This window comes from Chrysemys picta, chromosome 8, assembly GCF_011386835.1.
Source record: "Chrysemys picta bellii isolate R12L10 chromosome 8, ASM1138683v2, whole genome shotgun sequence".
Classification (NCBI taxonomy): Eukaryota; Metazoa; Chordata; order Testudines; family Emydidae; genus Chrysemys; species Chrysemys picta.
In genome coordinates this window covers 58254807-58273533 of record NC_088798.1, presented here as the reverse complement: position 1 = coordinate 58273533, position 18727 = coordinate 58254807, and the positions used below count along the sequence as shown (strand labels likewise).

Sequence of the window (18727 nt, the reverse complement as noted above, 5' to 3'; positions counted from 1 at the left end):
TCTTGTTAGTGTTTTCAAATTGCATCTTACCCTTTGCCGCCTGCTTCTTTGTTGGTGTCCTAACTGTTCATGCTTTTGAATTTGATTTCTGAAAATATTCCATTCTTCAATGTAAAGGTTAACTGAAAGGATATGCTGGTGAGCCAGAGGTCTAGAAGGAGGTCATTAATGCAGTTTGCCATGACCCTTGTTCAATCTTATCCCTCCAGAAGCAAAATAAAAAGCAATTTTGTTTTTGTTAAGGATCAAAATCCTTCAAGCCTTCTAGCAGTTCCCAGTGGCTACAACAGTATTTACTCCTGAGAGATGATGATTGGTGGCAGAGCTGCCCATGGTCCATGTTCTCTCTGCTGTCTCTGTCTCACAGCAAATACTGTCAAGAGAAGTCTAACTGCAGGAGGATATGTATAAAGTTGGGTCACTACAAATAGCAATATCAGTCATGCTGCCACCGAGAGGGTTATTAACCTTTCCACCACAAATTTCTCTCTTTCGGGGCAGAGGGCCTCCATCTCTGTCAAAGCCCTGAAATTCTCTCTGACCCATCTCTACACCCATCACTGGCAGGGCTCCTTGTTGCTAGAATCAGCATGTCATTGTTGGCAGCCCTAAGGCATCCCCTAGACCAATGGCTGAGTCACTGTGTCAGCAGCACTCTCAGCCCCTGAGCATGCGACTAAGGGCTAGTCTACACTGGCAACGCTAAAGCACTGCTGCGGCAGTGCTTTAACGTGGCTTGTGTGGTCACGGCACTCTTAGCACTCTTAAAAAAAACACTCCATGAGGGGCGTAGCTCCCAGCACTGGTGCACTGTGTACACTGGAGCTTTACAGCCAGGGCTAGCTCTAGCATTTCTGCTGCCCCAAGCAAAAAAAAAAAAAAAAAAGCCGCGATCGGCGGCGGCAGTTCAGTGGCAGGTCCTTCGCTCCTAGAGGGAGTGAGGGACCTGCCGCCCCTCTCCCTTGGCTGCCCCAAGCACCTGCTTGTTAAGCTGGTGCCTGGAGCCGGCCCTGTTTACAGCGCCAAGACTTGCTGTGCTCAGGAGGCTGTGCTCACACCCCTGAGAGTGAAAGTTGCAGCACTGTAAACCGCCAGTGTAGACAAGACCTAAGAGAGACTGGAACTGGAAATCATACCTGGATGTCTGACCTGATACGAGGCTGAGCAAACTCTTATTGTAAAATATTATAACTCCCCTATAAAATATGCTTCCCTGAAACCTAGCAAGCAAGATCTCAGCCCAGCAGCTCATTCACTTTTTAAAATACTAAATGAGACAACAATCTGAAATTCTACAGACCATTACTTAGTATGTGAAGCTAGTTAAGTGCCTTTGTGCATTTGAGAAGGAGGGGTAAAAATGAAAGGGAGGACATTGACCCATTTGGACTCATAATTTAGCTGATTTTAAATGATTATAATGTGTTGGGGAATGTCCCCTGCTCCTCAGATATCCATATTTTTAGTTTACCACTATTCCACTAAGAAATTAAAACAAAAAACCTACACTCCTCCAGCAAAGCCAGTGGCCATCGCTCATATCAGACCTGGATAACTACATCACTCAGTGCTCTGTTGCCATCCAGGCAAGGTGCTAATAAACACTGTTCTCATACACCTGTGTAGTCGGACACCCCCTTTTGCATTCATGGAGAGATTTTGGCATCCAAAGCCCTCCACGTAAAGGTCCCAGAGCTTCATTCTAGATCCCCATGTTCTGCCCCTGTTGCACAACAGCAGCTTGCTGAGACCCTCAGCCTTCCCGAGGCATAGTCTTCTGGGGCCTCACTACATTATGCCCCTTTTTGTCTTCTCTTCCCCGTGGCAGGCTTGTGGACTTTGGCTGGGAACCTTGATAGAGACTTGTAAGAGCAGCTGGGCCCTAACAATAGCTCACTCTGCCTCAGTAGCAGCACCACCTCTCAGTGCATAGCTGGCCCCAGTGGGAAAGTACGCTCAGCTGCTCAAAAGGGATCACACGTAGCTGCTAATCTGGAGAGTGGTGAGAGTGGTTTCCAGTGGTTCTACTGTATCGACAACAGCTCCAGTGGGGAAGAGACTACAGTAGCCTCCACCCCGCCACCTCAAAGCGCCCAGCCCAGCCCACAATGCTCCGCTTTTCTTGTCTGTCTAAAGCAGTAACGTAGGAGATGTAGGTCGTGTGGTTGATCAGACTTTGACTCAGGACTGCCTCCTTCCTAGAGTAAGCCCCTCCACATTAACAACTAGCCACTTCGCCATACAGTATGATCCCTCACCCTCAGCTCTCCATCAGTGCTGGCTGAGTATGGTGTAACTCTAGGCGCTTTTTATACGGAAGAGTTTGAGTGCCCAAATTTCAGCAGAGCTGCCATAGTTATCCATATTCTCTCTGCTCAGGACCAACGGCCCTTGGTAATAGGAAGGTATATTTATAGAGCAAAACAAAATTGCCTTATCCCCAGCAATGTGCTGATATTGTCCTTAATACTGCTGCTGAAACAAGGCATCAAATTGCCATGTTAACAGAAAAAGGAAAGCAGGCTGGGAAAGAAAATTTTATTTTCAAGTTTCACAAAGGGGGAGCTGGGGAAATAAAGCAATGTTGCTCTCGCAACAGCAATATTTCCCAGAATTTAGAAATTCTGGCGTCTCACTTCAGGGCATCTGTGCCCATATTCTCCTCTATGGTCCAACAAGGGCACCCATCTTTCCCTTCTGACTGGGGTATCTCCAGGCTGAACAGTTCCCTGCCTTCACCGTTTTGTTCCTAGCAAAGGCAAGCTGACCTGCTTGTCTTCACTTCATAGCAGGTTAACAGTGTGTCTGCCCCCATGTGTAGGTTCCACACAGCTCTTTTGGTGCACGCCTGTTTTATTCTTAAGAAAAAAGCACTACAAAGAAAACATATTAAAGACCATACAAGAACCTACATGATTATTAATAAGCTTACCTGAAATCACCCCAACCCTACCATGGGCTCTGGCAGGAGCAGGCCTTAACACTTCACCTAAAGGGTTTTTTGGGGGCTTCAAGGGCTGATAACCATAGGAATTACATTAGCATCTCCCTCCTCCTAGAGGAGTTACATACAGTTCCACAGTAACACACACACAATTGCATTTTTAATACAATGAACCACAAAGGTATTAAAGAAAAATTGTATCTCAAGTTAAGTGCCTCACTTCTTCAAAGTAACAAACCTGCCATTCACAAACAAGCTACAAATAAAAACTTCCTCGCCTTTCGTGCTGTGTGAGGGGGACTGAGACAGCCTTACCAGGAAGCTAGCTAGCAGAAGGTGAACATGGCCAGGACCCAGTCAGTAACAAGATTTTTTTTCCATAAAAAGGAAAGTGCATCTGCAAACACATAGCATATCAGCAAGCACCAAACAGTCATCTCTTCAAATGTAAGCCCATCTCCTTTCTGAAGTGTCTTGTACTGTCTTTAATCTTCCTTATAAGAGACCTAAACCACAGTACTTCTGGACTCTGGTGTGTGTTGTCTGATTCTGTTGTGTGCATGCCTTCACTCCCCTTTCTTGTCCTTAAGGAGTATGGAATTGTTTTAGGACAATGACTCTGATTGAGGGGAAAGGGAAGCTGTGTGCATGGCTTTAATGCAGAGAGGGGTCTTTCTGCATTAAACTTTTCCTGGATGCACTGATGTTAGAGGGGTTGAAGTATAGTATGTGTCTGGAGTGTCTCTGGAAGAAAGTAGCGATGGTGAGCCTTTGATACTGCTGGACTCACGATGGCCTTCTCCCTCCATTTTTCTCCTCTGAGTAACTTTGACTGTAGAGCCAGGCAATATGTGATTTCTTTGACAGATGCTTACAGCCCTCTCTGCTCCAGGTTCAGTCACCTGTGGACTCAGCCACAATGTCACCAGTGGAAAGGACAGCTGCATGGGTTCTGAATAATGGGCAGTATGAAGAGGAAGAGGTGGATACAGAGCAGCATCAAGATGAAGTCAAGCATGCTGAGAAGGTAATTGCAGTGTGCATTCACCAGCCTGAGGTCTTAGACCTGAGGCTTCCACTGAGCAACAGGCTGAACTGTTCAGAATGGTGGCATACCCTGTTGTGCCAGAATCATGCTTTCAAATGCAGCTGTTACTAGCAGAGTTTTCCCTTCCAATGTGAAGAGGGATTTTTTTTATCCCCATCCTGTAGAGGCCTCCCCACAACTAGTACATTACATGGTTTCGGACCAGAGATCTAATACGGTTCATAAGCATGTTGGGATGGTTGCAAGCTTTGTTTGAAACCATTGTTAGACACATCTACAGACTAAAACAGCATAGGCATGGGCAGAGCCTTGTAAATACACCTTGCTGTTTACCTCCATCCTATTTTAAGACTGAAAATAACATATTGCCTCTATTTAAATCCATGGTACGCCCACATCTTGAATACTGCGTGCAGATGTAGTCGCCCCATCTCAAAGAAGATATATTGGAATTGAAAAAGGTTCAGAAAAGGGCAACAAAAATGATTGGCGGTATGGAACACCTTCTATATGAGGAGCGATTAATAAGACTGGGATCTTTCAGCTTGGAAATGAAACAACTAAGGGAGGATATGATTGAGGTCTATAAAATCATGACTGGTGTGGAGAAAGTAAATAAGGAAGTGTTATTTACTCCTCATAACACAAGAACTAGGGGTCACCAAATGAAATTAATAGGCAGCAGGTTTAAAACAAACAAAAGGAAGTATTTTTTCACACAACGCACAGTCAACCTGTGGAACTCTTTGCCAGAGGATTTTGTGAAGGCCAAGACTACAACAGCGTTCAAAAAAGAACTAGATAAATTCATGGAGGATAGGTCCATCAATCGCTATTAACCAGGGTGGGCAGGGATGGTGTCCCTAGCCTCTGTTTGCTGGTGTAGTGTGTTCCTGGGCATTTAATTGTCATGTCTATTTATAGCAACAATATGCATTATTTTCCAAATAGGTATGCAGGCATACAGGTACCACAGTGACGGGGGCCATACAAGTTCCTAGATAAATTTCTTGGTTTTGGGGCAAAAATAAAGTAGAGTTTTAGGAATAATGAAGGACCTATAAAGGGAGAGTGAAATGTATGGAGGTCAATTCCGTTGTTGGAGGGGGAATTACCGGAAAGAGCAGTCAGGAGAGAGAATAGAACTTCAGCAAAGTAAACGCCGCAAAGGCTCTGTCGTATAGTGTGTTAATGTGCAAGGCATCTGGACATCTAACTTCAAACCTTGATTAGGTTTTAACGGAAAATGAGTTGTTTGGATCCTAGCCAAAGTTTGTTCACATCAGAAAACCACCGTACAGATAGGCACTATTAGCACCTGTTAGTGAGCTTATTCGGAGTAGCTAGGGGCTGTACAGTCAGAGCTGAGGCACAGCGGCAGGCTGTGTGGATGCGTAGCGGGGGTGATGTAGGGCAATATTAGAAAATGTTAGAGTTGTATGGGTAGGATCTTACGTTATGCTAGTCCATAGTTGGCCGTAGTGATTGGTTCTAGCCCTTCCTGTCATTTCCTTCATTTTCTGTGTTATTAAAGAGAAAAATGCACACCTCACCAAAAATATCTGAACTCCTCTATCTAGCTAGCCCTTTTGTTTCTGATTCTGTCCTTCACTCCTGCCTGCAGTACGAGCAAGAGATAGCAAAGCTGAAGGACCGTCTGAAAGTGTCAAGCCGCCGATTGGAGGAGTATGAGCGGCGTCTTCTGGTGCAGGAGCAGCAAATGCAGAAGCTGCTGATGGAATACAAGACGAGGCTGGAAGACAGTGAGGAACGACTACGCAGGCAGCAGGAGGAGAAGGACAGTCAGATGAAAAGCATCATTAGCAGGTGAGAGGAGAGTGCCCTTTTTGAAAGCTTTGGTGGAAAGCAGGGAAACTCTGTAGAGACTGAAGAAACCCAGTTGATTAACTTATTCCTTTGTGACAAGAAGAGCATGATATTTTGCAGGCAGGCAGCTCTTGTCCTCAGTTAAACCCCACAGCACTTCGGAAGTGGTCTCATCCCCCTTTTACAGATGGAGAAACTGAGACACAGAAGTTAAGTGACTTGCACGCAGAGCTGAGGAAAGGATCCAAGACCTTAACTCTCAAGTCTCTGCTCTTCTCATTAGGTAGACCACACTGCTTCGAAAGAGGGAAGGAGCTCCTCTTGAAGTGTGGGCTCCAAACACTGGAATCAGTGGTCCTGTCACTGTTCAGAGCTGTTGAATTTTGGCATTGTTCTCTGTGTAAGGATTGAGTTTAGCCACTTGAAGTTGACAGAGGGGCAAATCGACTGCAGAATATTCTTCTTAAAAGGAAGAGACCCAGTTGTTGGGCTGACTTGTTTGAGCTACAACTGCATTGTCTGAAACACTCTAGAATTGCATTAAGATTTCCTGATTTCTTTCAATGTCCCAGGCTAATGGCGGTCGAAGAGGAGCTGAAGAAGGATCATGCTGAAATGCAAGCAGTCATTGATGCAAAGCAGAAAATTATTGATGCACAGGTAAGGAGTTTTGGATCTCCAAGAACAAAGCATTTTTTGTACAGAAACCAGAGGCCCCATCCTTGTGTCCCATGCAGCTGCCATGTCAAAATCTATTAGATAGCTCTCAGCATTATTGTCTCACTCCCAAACCAGCATCAGTCCATGGCATTGAACATACTACTTGCCTCCTTCATGGAGAGAATTCTGCTTTCACTCAACAAAGACTACAGCATTCAGCCCCAGTGTGATGCAGTGCATTATGGGGTTTACTGAAGCCTCTAAGAAAGAAGTGAGCTCTTGCTGTGTAGCATTGCACAATATTCCGCTAGAGTGTTGTGTCTGACTTCAGCTGACTGTCTGTTGTCAGTCTTGGAATAATGCCTACTGTGGCATGAATCTCCAGTGCTTGCCTTGGCTGATACAGGTTAGCTGTGGGAAAGGGAACTAGTGGATGAGGCACATAGGTGTAAATAATGCAGTTCTGCTCTTCCAGTGTTTGGAAGTATTGCTTCCCTTCTGTATCAATCCTCATCCCGATAGAAACGAAGCTGATAACAAAATATACAACCAGTTTGATCTCTGCCTGCTGCATTATGCTTGTGAGACTGTTTGTCAAGTGCCCCTCATCCTCAAGAGCATAGAAATCTCTCCTGCTTTTGTGCCTTTTAAGTATTAGTGTCACTTCCTAGTTACAATTTTAAAATATTTAACTTTTCCAAAGATACATGTAACGACAACAGTATCCCAGGTGGTTTCAGAAAGTCATTTCACCATGCAGGCGGGAAGTGCCAGAACCACTGAGCTGCGCTTGGAATTTCTCTCCCTCGACATACGTGGGGTTATATATTAATCTAGCCAAAGATGCTATTGGTATATTAGAGCAGAAGTGTGAGCAAGCAGGAAAGGGTACGTGTTAGCCATTTGTTTCCATTATGTATAGTCAACAGTAATGAGACCTGTGAAATGTATGAGTTCTGTATGTGTCACTAGAGAAAATATACAATGGAAAGAGATCTCAAAGACTTCATGGTAGCAAAAACGTATTCTTCAGGAGGTTCTATTTTGGAATCTGGGAAAGTTTTAGCCTCTGAAGAGGAACACTTGTGTGTGCTGTCCCCCAGCACATTTTCCTGTAGCTACTCCTTCAATGATGCTAGACTTGAAAACTAGAGGATTTGGGCCTATGCCGTCTAATATGAACAAAATCACTTGAGTACGGTATCTTGGCCCTTGCATTAATCAGCTCAAAAATATTTAGACTTCTAGGCTAAGAATATAATCCTGCTGGAATTACACCATACCTGCTCCCCATCCACCCTGCAGGATGTTCTAACTGAAGATGCCAGAACAGAAGTCATCCTCTTGTGATATAACTTAAGTGAACAGGAGAATGAAAGGCTTTCTGTGTTCACTGACACTCAAAACCTAGGGTGAGAGAGCTGAGTACAGGGTGTTTGTATTTCATTTTTGACTCCTGTGAAGAAAGCAGAATAGCAGACCCTTTCTTCATGCAGATGGATTGGTATTGCTTTTGAGATGAGCTGATGGTGGGGAGGGGACATGAATGAAACAAGCCAATTTTCATACTTAGGTACAGTCTCAGGGTCTCATTGTCCCAAACTGATGGAGCTCAGGCATGTCCAAAAAGCAACAACCTATTAGACTTCGGGGAGAAAGGTGGATACCTGTTCTCTGACCATGCCCACGCCAACTCTCTGACAGAGGGGCCTGGGCATCCTCCTCCGAGTAGGCCATTCATCTGCTGTCTCCAACCTGAAGTAAAGGGATGTGATCAGTGGCATACAGAGCAGTATAAAAGGCTTCTATAGATGGTCCTTGAAGATGATGGTTATGACTGGTTTGATCACAGAAATCCCGTTGGGATTGTCACCCTCTGAGCCCGTTTTCTCTGCCAGTTTGGGCCTCCAGAACCCTGCCTTGTTGAGCCAGACACGCCAGTCTGCTGCAACAAAGACCCAGGGTCTGATCCACGCCCCCAAAGCTGCAGAGTTAACTGAAAACAGCTTAGCAAGTGCTCCTGTCTTTAGCACTCAGACACCCAGCTCCCAATGGGATCCAAACCCCAAATAAATCAGTTTTACTCTGTATAAAGCTTATACATGGTAAACTCATAAATTGTCTGCCCTCTATAATGCTGATAGAGAGATATGCACAGCTGTTTGCTCCCCCAGTTACTAATTACTTACTCTGGGTTCAATAATAAACCAAAGTGATTTTATTAAGTATAAAAAGTAGGATTTAAGTGGTTCTAAGAAATAACAGACAGAACAAAGTACGTTACCAAACAAAATAAAATAAAACATGCAAGTCTAAGCCTAATACATTAAGAAACTGATTACAGATTAAACCTCACCCCCAGAAATGTTCCAATAAGCTTCTTTCACAGACTGGGCTCCTTCCTAGTCTGGATCCAGCAATCACTCACACCCCTGTAGTTACTGTCCTTTGTTTCAGTTTCTTTCAAGCATCTCTTGGGGGTGGAAAGGTCATCTCTTGAGTCAGCTGAAGACAAAATGGAGGGGTTTCCAGGGCCTTTTATATTCTTTCTCTTGTGGGCGGAAACCCCTTTGTTTTCCTGTGCAAAGTCACAGCAACAAGATGGAGTTTGTAGCCACCTGGGCAAGTCACATGTCCATGAATGATTCAGCTTTTTGCAGGCTGACGCCATTTTTACATGTTAGTTTGAACTTTCCCAGGAAAGCTCAGATGTGGATTGGCGTCTCCCGAAGTCCATTGTCAGTTAAGTGTTTCTTGATAGGACTATTCTCAGTAAGTACCCATTCTCAAGAAGGTGACCAAATGCTTCACTGAAGCTTCTTAGAATCAAACACATTGAGATACAAGTACATAGCCAATATTCACAACTTCAAATACAAAAATGATACACATACAGACAGCATAATCATAACCAGCAAACTACAACCTTTCCGTAGACACCCCAGTTGACCTCCTCTGTACAATACCTGGTGCAACCATAGGACCCTGGTTGCAACAATGATCTATATGATCACAGTTCATGTCAATAATGTCACAATGGTGAATCCCATCTGGACTGTGAACTTGCTTTCAGGGCTTGGCCATCTGCAATGGGGGAGTGCAAGTGCTGAGATCGGGGCGTGGAGGAGCACTGTAATAGATACAGAGAAATTGATGGGCGGGGGTCATGTAGCCAATAATCAGCCTAGAATTATCATGTTTGAGCGGAGAGGAACTTCCCGCTCTCTTTACCAGTCTATGTCAATAGCCTCTCATCTTCTGTGCGATACTGTGACAGTTCCAGGAGCAACACGATGTGGATGTTGCATGCCAGAGAAGTCTGGCCCCTCAATGTCAGCATGCAGAAGGGAGGATTGTTGTTGGTTAACCCCTCCATGCTGAAGGGGTGCAATGCCCCAACATGACGGCTAGATGTTTGTGGCATGATCACCGGCAGTGCAAATTGCTTGAAGGGATCAGCCATGTGAAACAGTTCTGTACACGTCCCGTACAGTAACTCTGATGTTTCAATGAGTAGGAAAAGTAACCTTTTTAAAATGGAGAGAAGTTTTCCCTTTTAATCGAATTTCTTTCTCCTAGCCCAGTGCCCTCACCCCCTCCATATGGGAAACTTGGGGTTGATTTCTGGACCTTACCTCTCACCAAACTAACAAGAGTTGTGGGGGAGTGCCTAGAAAAAAGCCCAAATCAGGTTTGGAAAGGCGAGCGCATCAGTGAACCCATAGAAACACAATACCAGTAGTCCAGTCCTGTCATTGGATAGAGTTTCATGGCCATGATGCAAGGCCTTTTGTGGGTCCTCGAGCAGAAAAGGGATGTTGGCAGGGAACTCAACACCTGGTTGCAGAGGACACAATCTGAAGAACCAGATTTCTTTTACTGTTAATTGATCTGCTTCAAAGTACACTTCGAAGGAAGATTGTTCTCAGACCATGATTCGTTGGCCAGTGGGGTTTAAGGCATCAGGATAGAGAGGTAGGGAGGTCATTCTGTTTAGAGATACTTGGAACAAAACTGGATCCTGGTTTCTCATTTTCAAGGTGAAGGATGTTGGCTTCTTGTCTCTTTCTTCACCACAGAATGCTTTGCCGGAATTGCCATCTTGTCTTGGGTTCAGGGTGTGGCATCCATTATTAAGCTATGCACAACAGTCTTGTTGTTAAACTATGTACATTACTCACAACTTTACCACACAATGTTTGTAGGTGTTGTGAATCCAGAGGCCCTCTCTGTGCTGCCCAGATTCAGAAGAGAGAGGTCTGGGTGATGGTAACCTCCTGAGAGAATAGCATAGCTGCAAAGTTACGCAACAAATCCTGCATCTTGGCAGGGGGTTAGACTAGATGACCCTTGCGGTCCCTTCTAACCCTGTGATTTTATGATTCTATGAAATAGCCCAATTGCTATTGCAAGTGACATCTCCACTGTGTTAAATTACAGGTCATAAATGGGGATGAGATAATTCAAACAGGCAAGTAAATCCAATCAGTTCTCTAGCTGAGCAGTACCCAGCCCTGGCCTGGTGCACTGACCTCCTACACATTCCAGCTCCTACCACTCCCTGCACCTAATTCATGTGCATTAGGAACATGTTTGGTTAGATTGCATTTTCCTTTGAGTGAGGTGGTATCAGCAGGGTGCATCTCCTTTTGCTCACCAAGCTCATGCCTTCAAGATTGACATTCTAGTTAAAGCTTTTCAGTTGTTCTATCTATTTGGTCTGAGTTTGCAGTTACCTCATGTACTGAGCATGCTCAATCAGTGCCAGAAAACACCCCAGCCTTCCATTTTTAACTCTTTGTAAGGTCAAATTTTTTTAATAGAAACTTTTCTTTTGAAAATGAAGATTGAGTCGGGGGAGGGAGTGACTTCAACTTGCAGAAGAAATAGATCTCTGCTAAGTCAGGTTTAAAGGAAGAAAGAAAAATACCTATCTCCTCACTTTGGTGTGGGAGGGAAGGCTGATGCTTTACCTCTCAGATCTTGCCCCTTCGTTTTTCCCCTTTCTGGACCAGGAGCAGTGAATGATAGGACAATGAGTGGTCATGGCCTGATCTTGCTATTGATCTCTACTGACCCTGTTACCTACATCAGCTCTGTTATACACACAGCTCCGTCTGCAAAGGGCTGTTAAACAAGCAGCACCTAAACTCTGTTTTGTTTTGGGTCCCCCACCTTTATTCACTTGGGGAAACCCTTTGGGAAGAACAAACATTCTCCCTGATTGCACATGTACCATACAGCTGACATGCTGGGATGTGAACCTCATGGGGCTGCTGTAAAACTTACGTCTCCTGAGCAACATATCTGAATTATCCCTTAATGTTTGTGCCTTCCATATATCATTTTTCCTTTCCTTTGTTTCTCAATGGGCTGGGGCTGGACTGGGCAGAGACTGCATGCAGCTTTTTTTAAAATAAGAATATAAAATAAGTCAATTGGCTGGTAGCACGGAGAGCATGTTTACCTGCTGCAGTGTCCATTGCTGCTTTGTGTGGTTGCATTTTTTTAAAGGCAAGACAAAAATTGCGAGCTTACTTGTACATCAGTCTCCTTGGTTTGAATCCCCCTTCTCAGTGTCCCATCTCAGATAGCACAGTTGATTTATTTTTTTATGTATTTAGTGAATTCCACTACCCTTTAGCTTCTAAATACTTTATTACTTGAAGTGGAGGCTAGCACTTTCTGTGCCAGAAGAATTAAAACCAGAACAAGAGAACCTTGGATTTTGTAGAGTCCTGGAGCAACTCCGAGCTGGAATGGGTCTAGGAACAGTGTGGTTTGTTTGTTTGTTTGTTTGTTTGTTGTGTTTGTTGATGCCATCTCCCCCTCCACCCACACTTCCCTCTTATCCCTCCCCGCCCCCACCAAATAACCCCTTAGTTTTAGCTTTTGGCTGCTTTACTCCTGTGTTGCTGTTGCACCCTCACCATTGCTGGTGACTGCAGGCTGCCATTATCTGCTGTTTTAATTTCAAACATACTGTGGGTTTATACTGAGCACTCTCCATGCAGTCTTTAGAGACAATGACCCTTACATACCACCTGCACTTTTCTTTGCAAAATGAAACCTCCCACCCCTTGTTTTGCTGCTGCCTGTTTCTGTTTTCCAAATTTTCCAGTAAGAGAGAAAATGCTAAACCCAGGAAGGCTTTTGTGCCTTCAACTGCCTTGTGAAAGGGCTGTAGGGTCAAAAACCTGAAATACTTAACCCCCATGGCTGGATTAGTTCACTAAGCTTAGCAATGATTTATTGGCAGCTTCCATCATGTAAAGAAACCGGGGAGACCAAACTGGGGCCATAGTACCTCCAAAAAACAGAAAGAGGCAGAGACATCCCCATTCCACAGGGAAAGCTGGTAAGGATGTATATGCCTAGAAAGCATCTGAAGACTTGATCACAGCGCAGGCAATGGAAATTCCTGGCAAAGAAAGCGTTTAAGGCAGTGCTGTACTGGGTGGAATGGCTTTGATTTATTGTGTGTCTGTGTTTCAGGAGAAGCGGATCGTGTCTCTGGACTCAGCCAACACTCGGCTGATGAGTGCCCTGACACAGGTGAAGGAGCGCTACAGCATGCAGGTCCGCAATGGCATCTCCCCCACCAACCCCACCAAGCTTTCCATCACGGAGAATGGTGAATTCAAAAACAGCAGCTGCTAACAGGTTAGATGCTGCTGGCCATCTTCCCAGGGGCAGGGCAGACGGAAGCAGACTCAAGAAAGCCAAACACAGATTCCTTACAGGTTTACAGAATGCTGCTAAAAGAAAAACTCTGGAGTGGGGAAATATAGCCCACCATTCAGACCAGGATAATAAGGGCAAGGGCCCTCCATATCGCTGTGTATATACATAGGGAGCCTGTTGTGGGCCGTGTACAGAAAATGCCATTGTAATATACCAAAAGGAAGTCAACCATGTAGATTTTTTTTTAATTATTGCTATTTTTATTATTATTTTTTCCTCTTGTTCAAAGCACTGCAGTCCTTGGGGAGGAAGAAGAGGAAAAGAGAGGAGTGTGTGTGCGCATGTCCGGTGTGGGTGAGGGCGTGAGCGAGAGAGACAGAAGCAGTTGGTTACTTAGAAGCTGTACATATCAGGGTGATTGATACAAGCACATGGAATGAAGTGAAATATTAGTTAAATGAATTATAAAAGAAACTCGTCTGCCAATTTTAACCTTCTCTTCCCCAGTTCTTTAACTGAATACGAACTCCACACCCAACCTTCATGCAGGCTTCTGTATCTGCTATTGCTAGGATATAGGCAAAAGGCTATTCCAGTCTCTCTGAGCATACTGGGTAGGAACTCTTTGGAGCAGTAAGCTCATCTCCTTGTGGTCTGCCCAAAGCCAGGCTTTTCACCTAATAGACAAAGGGAATTGGCAGTTTTAAAGGTGGGATATTTTTACCCCAGTTATAGTAAGGTTTGATGTTTCCTTTTTAGAGTTTACAGAACTGTAAATACCTGTGTTTTTTGACCTTCAGTCCAATTCCCAGTGTGCACACAGTCCATTGTCTCAATGCAATAGCTATCCAAATCTGTTCTCCACTCTCCATTGGAAATAATCAGGTTAGTACTCTAAGGAAAGGGCTAACCAAAGGGCATCCAGGCTCCGTGCAATAGATCCGTGAACATAAAATAAAACTTTCCTAGTTTGTTTATTTTTAACTTTGTCTTGTTCAGTTTCACTTTCACCATTTCACACATTGGGTTATCAGATATCACAACATCCAGAGATGCTTTCTCCAGACTATGCATGATTTTTTAACATCTCCATCCCACCCAAATTAAATTTGCCTTTCTAGTAATGTTTTTTGATTTCTGTACGTATCCAGTTTGCCTAGGTGAGTTTACAGCTGAACCTCAATGTCCCCCATAATGTTGCGCTTGCTTCTCACAGGAGTAAACTTTTGCAGGATGTACATGAACGCTCATCCCGAAATTAAAAAGTGACTTGTGGGAAGGAAGATTCTGTAATATCACGTCATACAAGATTAACAGGAATTACACTGTATTGCCAACTCTCGTGGTTTTACTAGCGGTCTCGGAATACTTGGTGTGGTTTTTTTTAAAGCCCCAGCTTCTGAAGTCAAATGATTGTGAGAATCTCCACTTTCAGTTTGTAAAAAGATATGTTTTTAGCTCTTGTTATTGCAGAGAAAAGCATGAACGTGTGAATCCTAAAAATTCAACAAAGGACCCCAAACTAGACAAATTCAAATTAGAAATTAGGTACAAATTTCCAACAGTGGGGGCGATGAACTATTGGAACACGCTACCAAGGGAAGTGATGGATTGTCCATCTCTTCATGTCTTTAAATCAAGATTGGATACCACTCTGGAAGATGCGTGTTAGTCAGACACCAGTTATTGGGCTCAATCCCCAGGAGTAACTGGGTGAAATTTGAGGGCCCGTGTTATGCAGGAGGTCTGACTAAGTGATCTGATGGTCTGTTCTGGCCTTAAGTACTATGAATCTATGAAAACTTACTGTTTTTAAAATCTTGGGATTTCTAAGCCAATCTCATGACTTTTGGGGGCCTGATTTGAATTCTCTGACCGCTCGGGGTTGGCAATATTGACTATGACCTTAATTCAGAGTCGTTTGTCCAAGTTTGTTTGCTGTTTAGAAATGAATTAGCCTAACTCTTTAGGCAGATTCTATTTCTTTGTTGTAAAGCGCAATATGTTAACTGTGCAAGTTAAAAGTTACTTCCATTAAACATACTCTCACACACATATATGTACGTATATAACTATGCACAAAAACAGAGAGACCATATCTCCTGTACTGTAGGACATATAAAGTAAAAGTGTATGAATCTCTCTTAGTAAGACCTTGGTTGCTACTTCCATTGAGAGGTAGAAAACTTACCTGAAGTGAGTAAGAATTTATTTTTAACGTTCTTTCAGCTCAAAGCTGCTTCCTCCGCCTACTTCTCAAACATGCTAGGTACTAAAGAGCAAGGAGAGGTCCTGCTTAATGTTCTTGAAGCAGCACAGACAAGTTTGTGGAGGCTTCTGTGCTAATGGGACCATGTACTGGATCTGCACAGTAGTGATTTTTAAAAAAAGCTTTCCAAACTATGTTTTCCAACTCTGGGTCATTGTGACCCCTGCTATTTTCTCCCTTGGGAGCTGTGCCTTTCACCCTCTCCTCCTAACCATGTACCAAGGCTGCAGTCATAGTAACAGCTGTGAATCCATTTGTCTATTGTGACTAGCTCTCATATTTTTGCGAGAAGCTGTTGTCCCGTGAAACCCCTTTTAGCTCAGCATTTTTGTGTGGCTTGCAGGCAGCTACCGCACGCCTCCCCCCGTGTTATATAGCTGCACCCAAATTCAGTGAAGTTCACTATATAATTACCCCAGATTATATTCACCCAGCTGTGCTATGCAAAATCTTTTTCCCAAAAGCAGCCCTGTAGATGGGTGTGTACTTTAATCATATAGTATATAAAGCATGTGGTGTGGGTGGGTTTTTTCTCTGAAGTTCAAGATTAAGGAGCAATTGAATGCTTTGTCTATGCATTATTTTGTGGGGGCTAGAAGAAGGTTTACAAGGACATACAGACTCCAGTCGAAATGTCATTCTAGTGGTGCTAGGCTAATGCTACTGAGGGAGCTGGAGCTGACCAGAGCCCACTCTAGCCTTATGGTAATCCACAAACAGTCACTGTTTGAGATGTGTGATTAGATGGTGAAGGCTCTTGGGAATGTATTGTGCATTTGCCTTTGTGTAAGGTTCACATAGGCTTCTGCCAAGAAATTCAAGAGGGACAGCATCTTTCGATGCATATCATATCAAATCATCATCATCAAATACACATGGCCTACTGTGGACCATTGCACCACCAGAGTTGATGGCATCGTACCTGGCATCATAGAGTGAAGTTCCCAACTTTGGGCTGCCTCCATGAGTGTGTCTGTGTTGTAGAGGCATTGGGACAGGGCTGCTAATGGAAAAGGAAGGCGAGGATTCCTTGTCCCAAACTCTCTGGTCCCATCGGTTTCTATTAAGCATCACAGTTTGTGGTTAAACATTATTTGCCAACTGATTCTCCAAGCCTCAACCTAAAACTGTAGCTTTCCACTGTCTGTGATTTTCACTAAATCTAATTTCCTCACCCTTCATCTGAGCTGTGCTGAGTGAGAGAGGGAGTTTACAATATACCTTTGCATTCTCAACAGTTATCACAGTGACACACAGGCCTCAGGCCAACAGACATCTCTGTGGCCAGCCATTGACTGTGTGCTTGTGGTGCTATTTCTTGCCCCAGCTCCTTGAGAGAGAGAGAGAGAGAGAGAGAGAGAGAGAGTAGAAGCACTACTTGTATCCCGGTGTGATGGAGCTAACTGTGACCTTGGGGATTAGGTGCTTGCTGGCCACATCCATGACTCTTGCTTTATGGTGGTCCCTCAAAAAAGACAAATTAACTGAGAGACCTTTCCTATACCAGCCAGTTCGATTTCTGAATTTTAAATAAAAACTCTTGACCTGCTTGTGGTGTTGCAGTTAAGCACAATAGCCTGTGTTGTGCTCTGGCGCTTTGTCAAATTCTGAATGCTGCATTGATGAGGGACGAAAGTAATCATACTGGCAAGAGAAGCAGTAAATATCTCAGGAGAGGAGGGGATGCTAAGGGTGAGTGAATGGCCTAAACGTGGCCTAATCTAAAGGACCCTTCTTCTCAACACAGGGAATTCAGGTCCTAAAGAAGGAAAAGGGGTGGGAGTTGGAGTCACTAAGCATCTACTGTTTTTTCTTCAGTGTATAGAAATGGGTATTCATGTATATAAATACATACACAGCTGCATATAGCTGCACATTTCAAACATTCTCTCTTAGAAACCCTCTCATATCATGAGAAAACTCTGAGTAGGGTGGAGAGAGATGTGCATATTTCCTAGCTAGTGGACATAGGTTGTGTTCTGTGGTTGGATAACCTCTATATTCGGCCATCCCAGAAATGTTTTTCTTTTACATTGTTGCAAATGCTTTGGCATATTTTTTTAACCTTTTGCATTAATTTCGTGCTCTAATGCGAGTTCAAACCACCAGCTTTTAACTAACCAATGGGTCAGTGATTTAACAGTGGTGTATGTTAGCCATAGTCATTTGCTGAGTCACCAATGTGATATATGTACAAATCCTATTTATGTGTTCTGTAAAAATGTCTACATCGTTCTTGGGGAACAATTCATGTCTCTGTTAAACCATTACATGTATATTTATATTGTTGATTAACATTAACCAAATAGGACATTAACTGGTCAACCACTATTCTCCAACAGTGTGCGTGATAGATTTAAAGGGTTAAATTTAGGATGATGCTTTTAGACACTTCCTTCCCTACATTAAATTAGCTCCCATGAGAGAGAGAGAGAATGTCATTGTGAATCACTCCTGCCAGGAATCCTACCTGTACAAAAATAGATTTTCTATCTCAAGGGCCTTAATGAGAGTGTTACTACACAGGACTATTTTACAATGATAGCTCTAAATAATTTATTTTTTAGTTCAACAAATTACACCTTAAAAAAAGTAATAAAGTTGGTTTTCAAAACCATATTTTTATGCTAGTAGCACTGGACTGTTCGGTCTCTGAGCTCCATCTCTGCATTTCATTGTCTGGGTTTGTTCTAAAGAAGATTTATTTTTGTTCTGTGAATAATTTTTCCAAGGTTCTTGTATATGTACAGATATAGATACATTTGAGGTCTTTTATTGATATTCCTACAAAGAATACAAATAAACTTTAACTTTAAACAGTTTGGACTCAGTCTGCCTGCATTGATTAAAATCCTACTGCTCTCACTGCTGGGTGATTGTACATATGTGTTGGGGCAATTTTTTTTTATTTTATTTTTTTAAAACTAGTGGGAGGAAATTTGCAAGGGAACAGTATAACTCAACATCTGGGACAGTTTGCATTGCAACTCCTTGAGCTATCCAAGTAGGGTTGCCAGATATCCAGTTTTCTACCAGAATGCCTGGTCGAAAAGGGACCCTGGTGGCTCCAGTCAGCACTGCTGACCAAGCCATTAAAAGTTTGATTGGCAGGGGCTAAGGCAGGAATCGCGACCAATGGGAGCTGCAGGGGTGGCACCTGCAGGCGGAGGCAGCGTGCAGAGACACCTGGCTGCCCCTCTGCCTAAGAGTTGAGGGACATATTGCTGCTTCTGGGGCGCCTCCGAGGTAAGCCCCGCTTGGAGCCTGCACCCCCTCCCACACCTCAACCTCTACC

At 43.7% G+C, this 18727-nt stretch overlaps 1 protein-coding gene across 16 annotated transcripts in view; it reads left to right on the top strand.

Moving 5' to 3' along the window:
- The window catches only part of RASAL2 (RAS protein activator like 2), a 273501-nt gene extending 255247 nt beyond the window's left edge, over positions 1–18254 (top strand). For 11 of the 16 annotated variants that reach the window (XM_005304207.5, XM_065554537.1, XM_042851221.2 and 8 more), the window contains 5 exons: positions 3837–3971; positions 5617–5819; positions 6392–6479; positions 10920–10950; positions 12975–18254. In XM_005304207.5, coding sequence (XP_005304264.2) covers positions 3837–3971; positions 5617–5819; positions 6392–6479; positions 10920–10950; positions 12975–13117 — 600 coding nt within the window. In that variant the 3' untranslated portion in view covers positions 13118–18254. Of the gene's footprint in view, positions 1–3836; positions 3972–5616; positions 5820–6391; positions 6480–7182; positions 10519–10919; positions 10951–12974 lie in introns of those variants that run through there. The other 5 variants (XM_005304210.5, XM_065554538.1, XM_005304205.5 and 2 more) reach the window with 3 other exon arrangements.
- Positions 18255–18727: the final 473 nt, after the last annotated feature.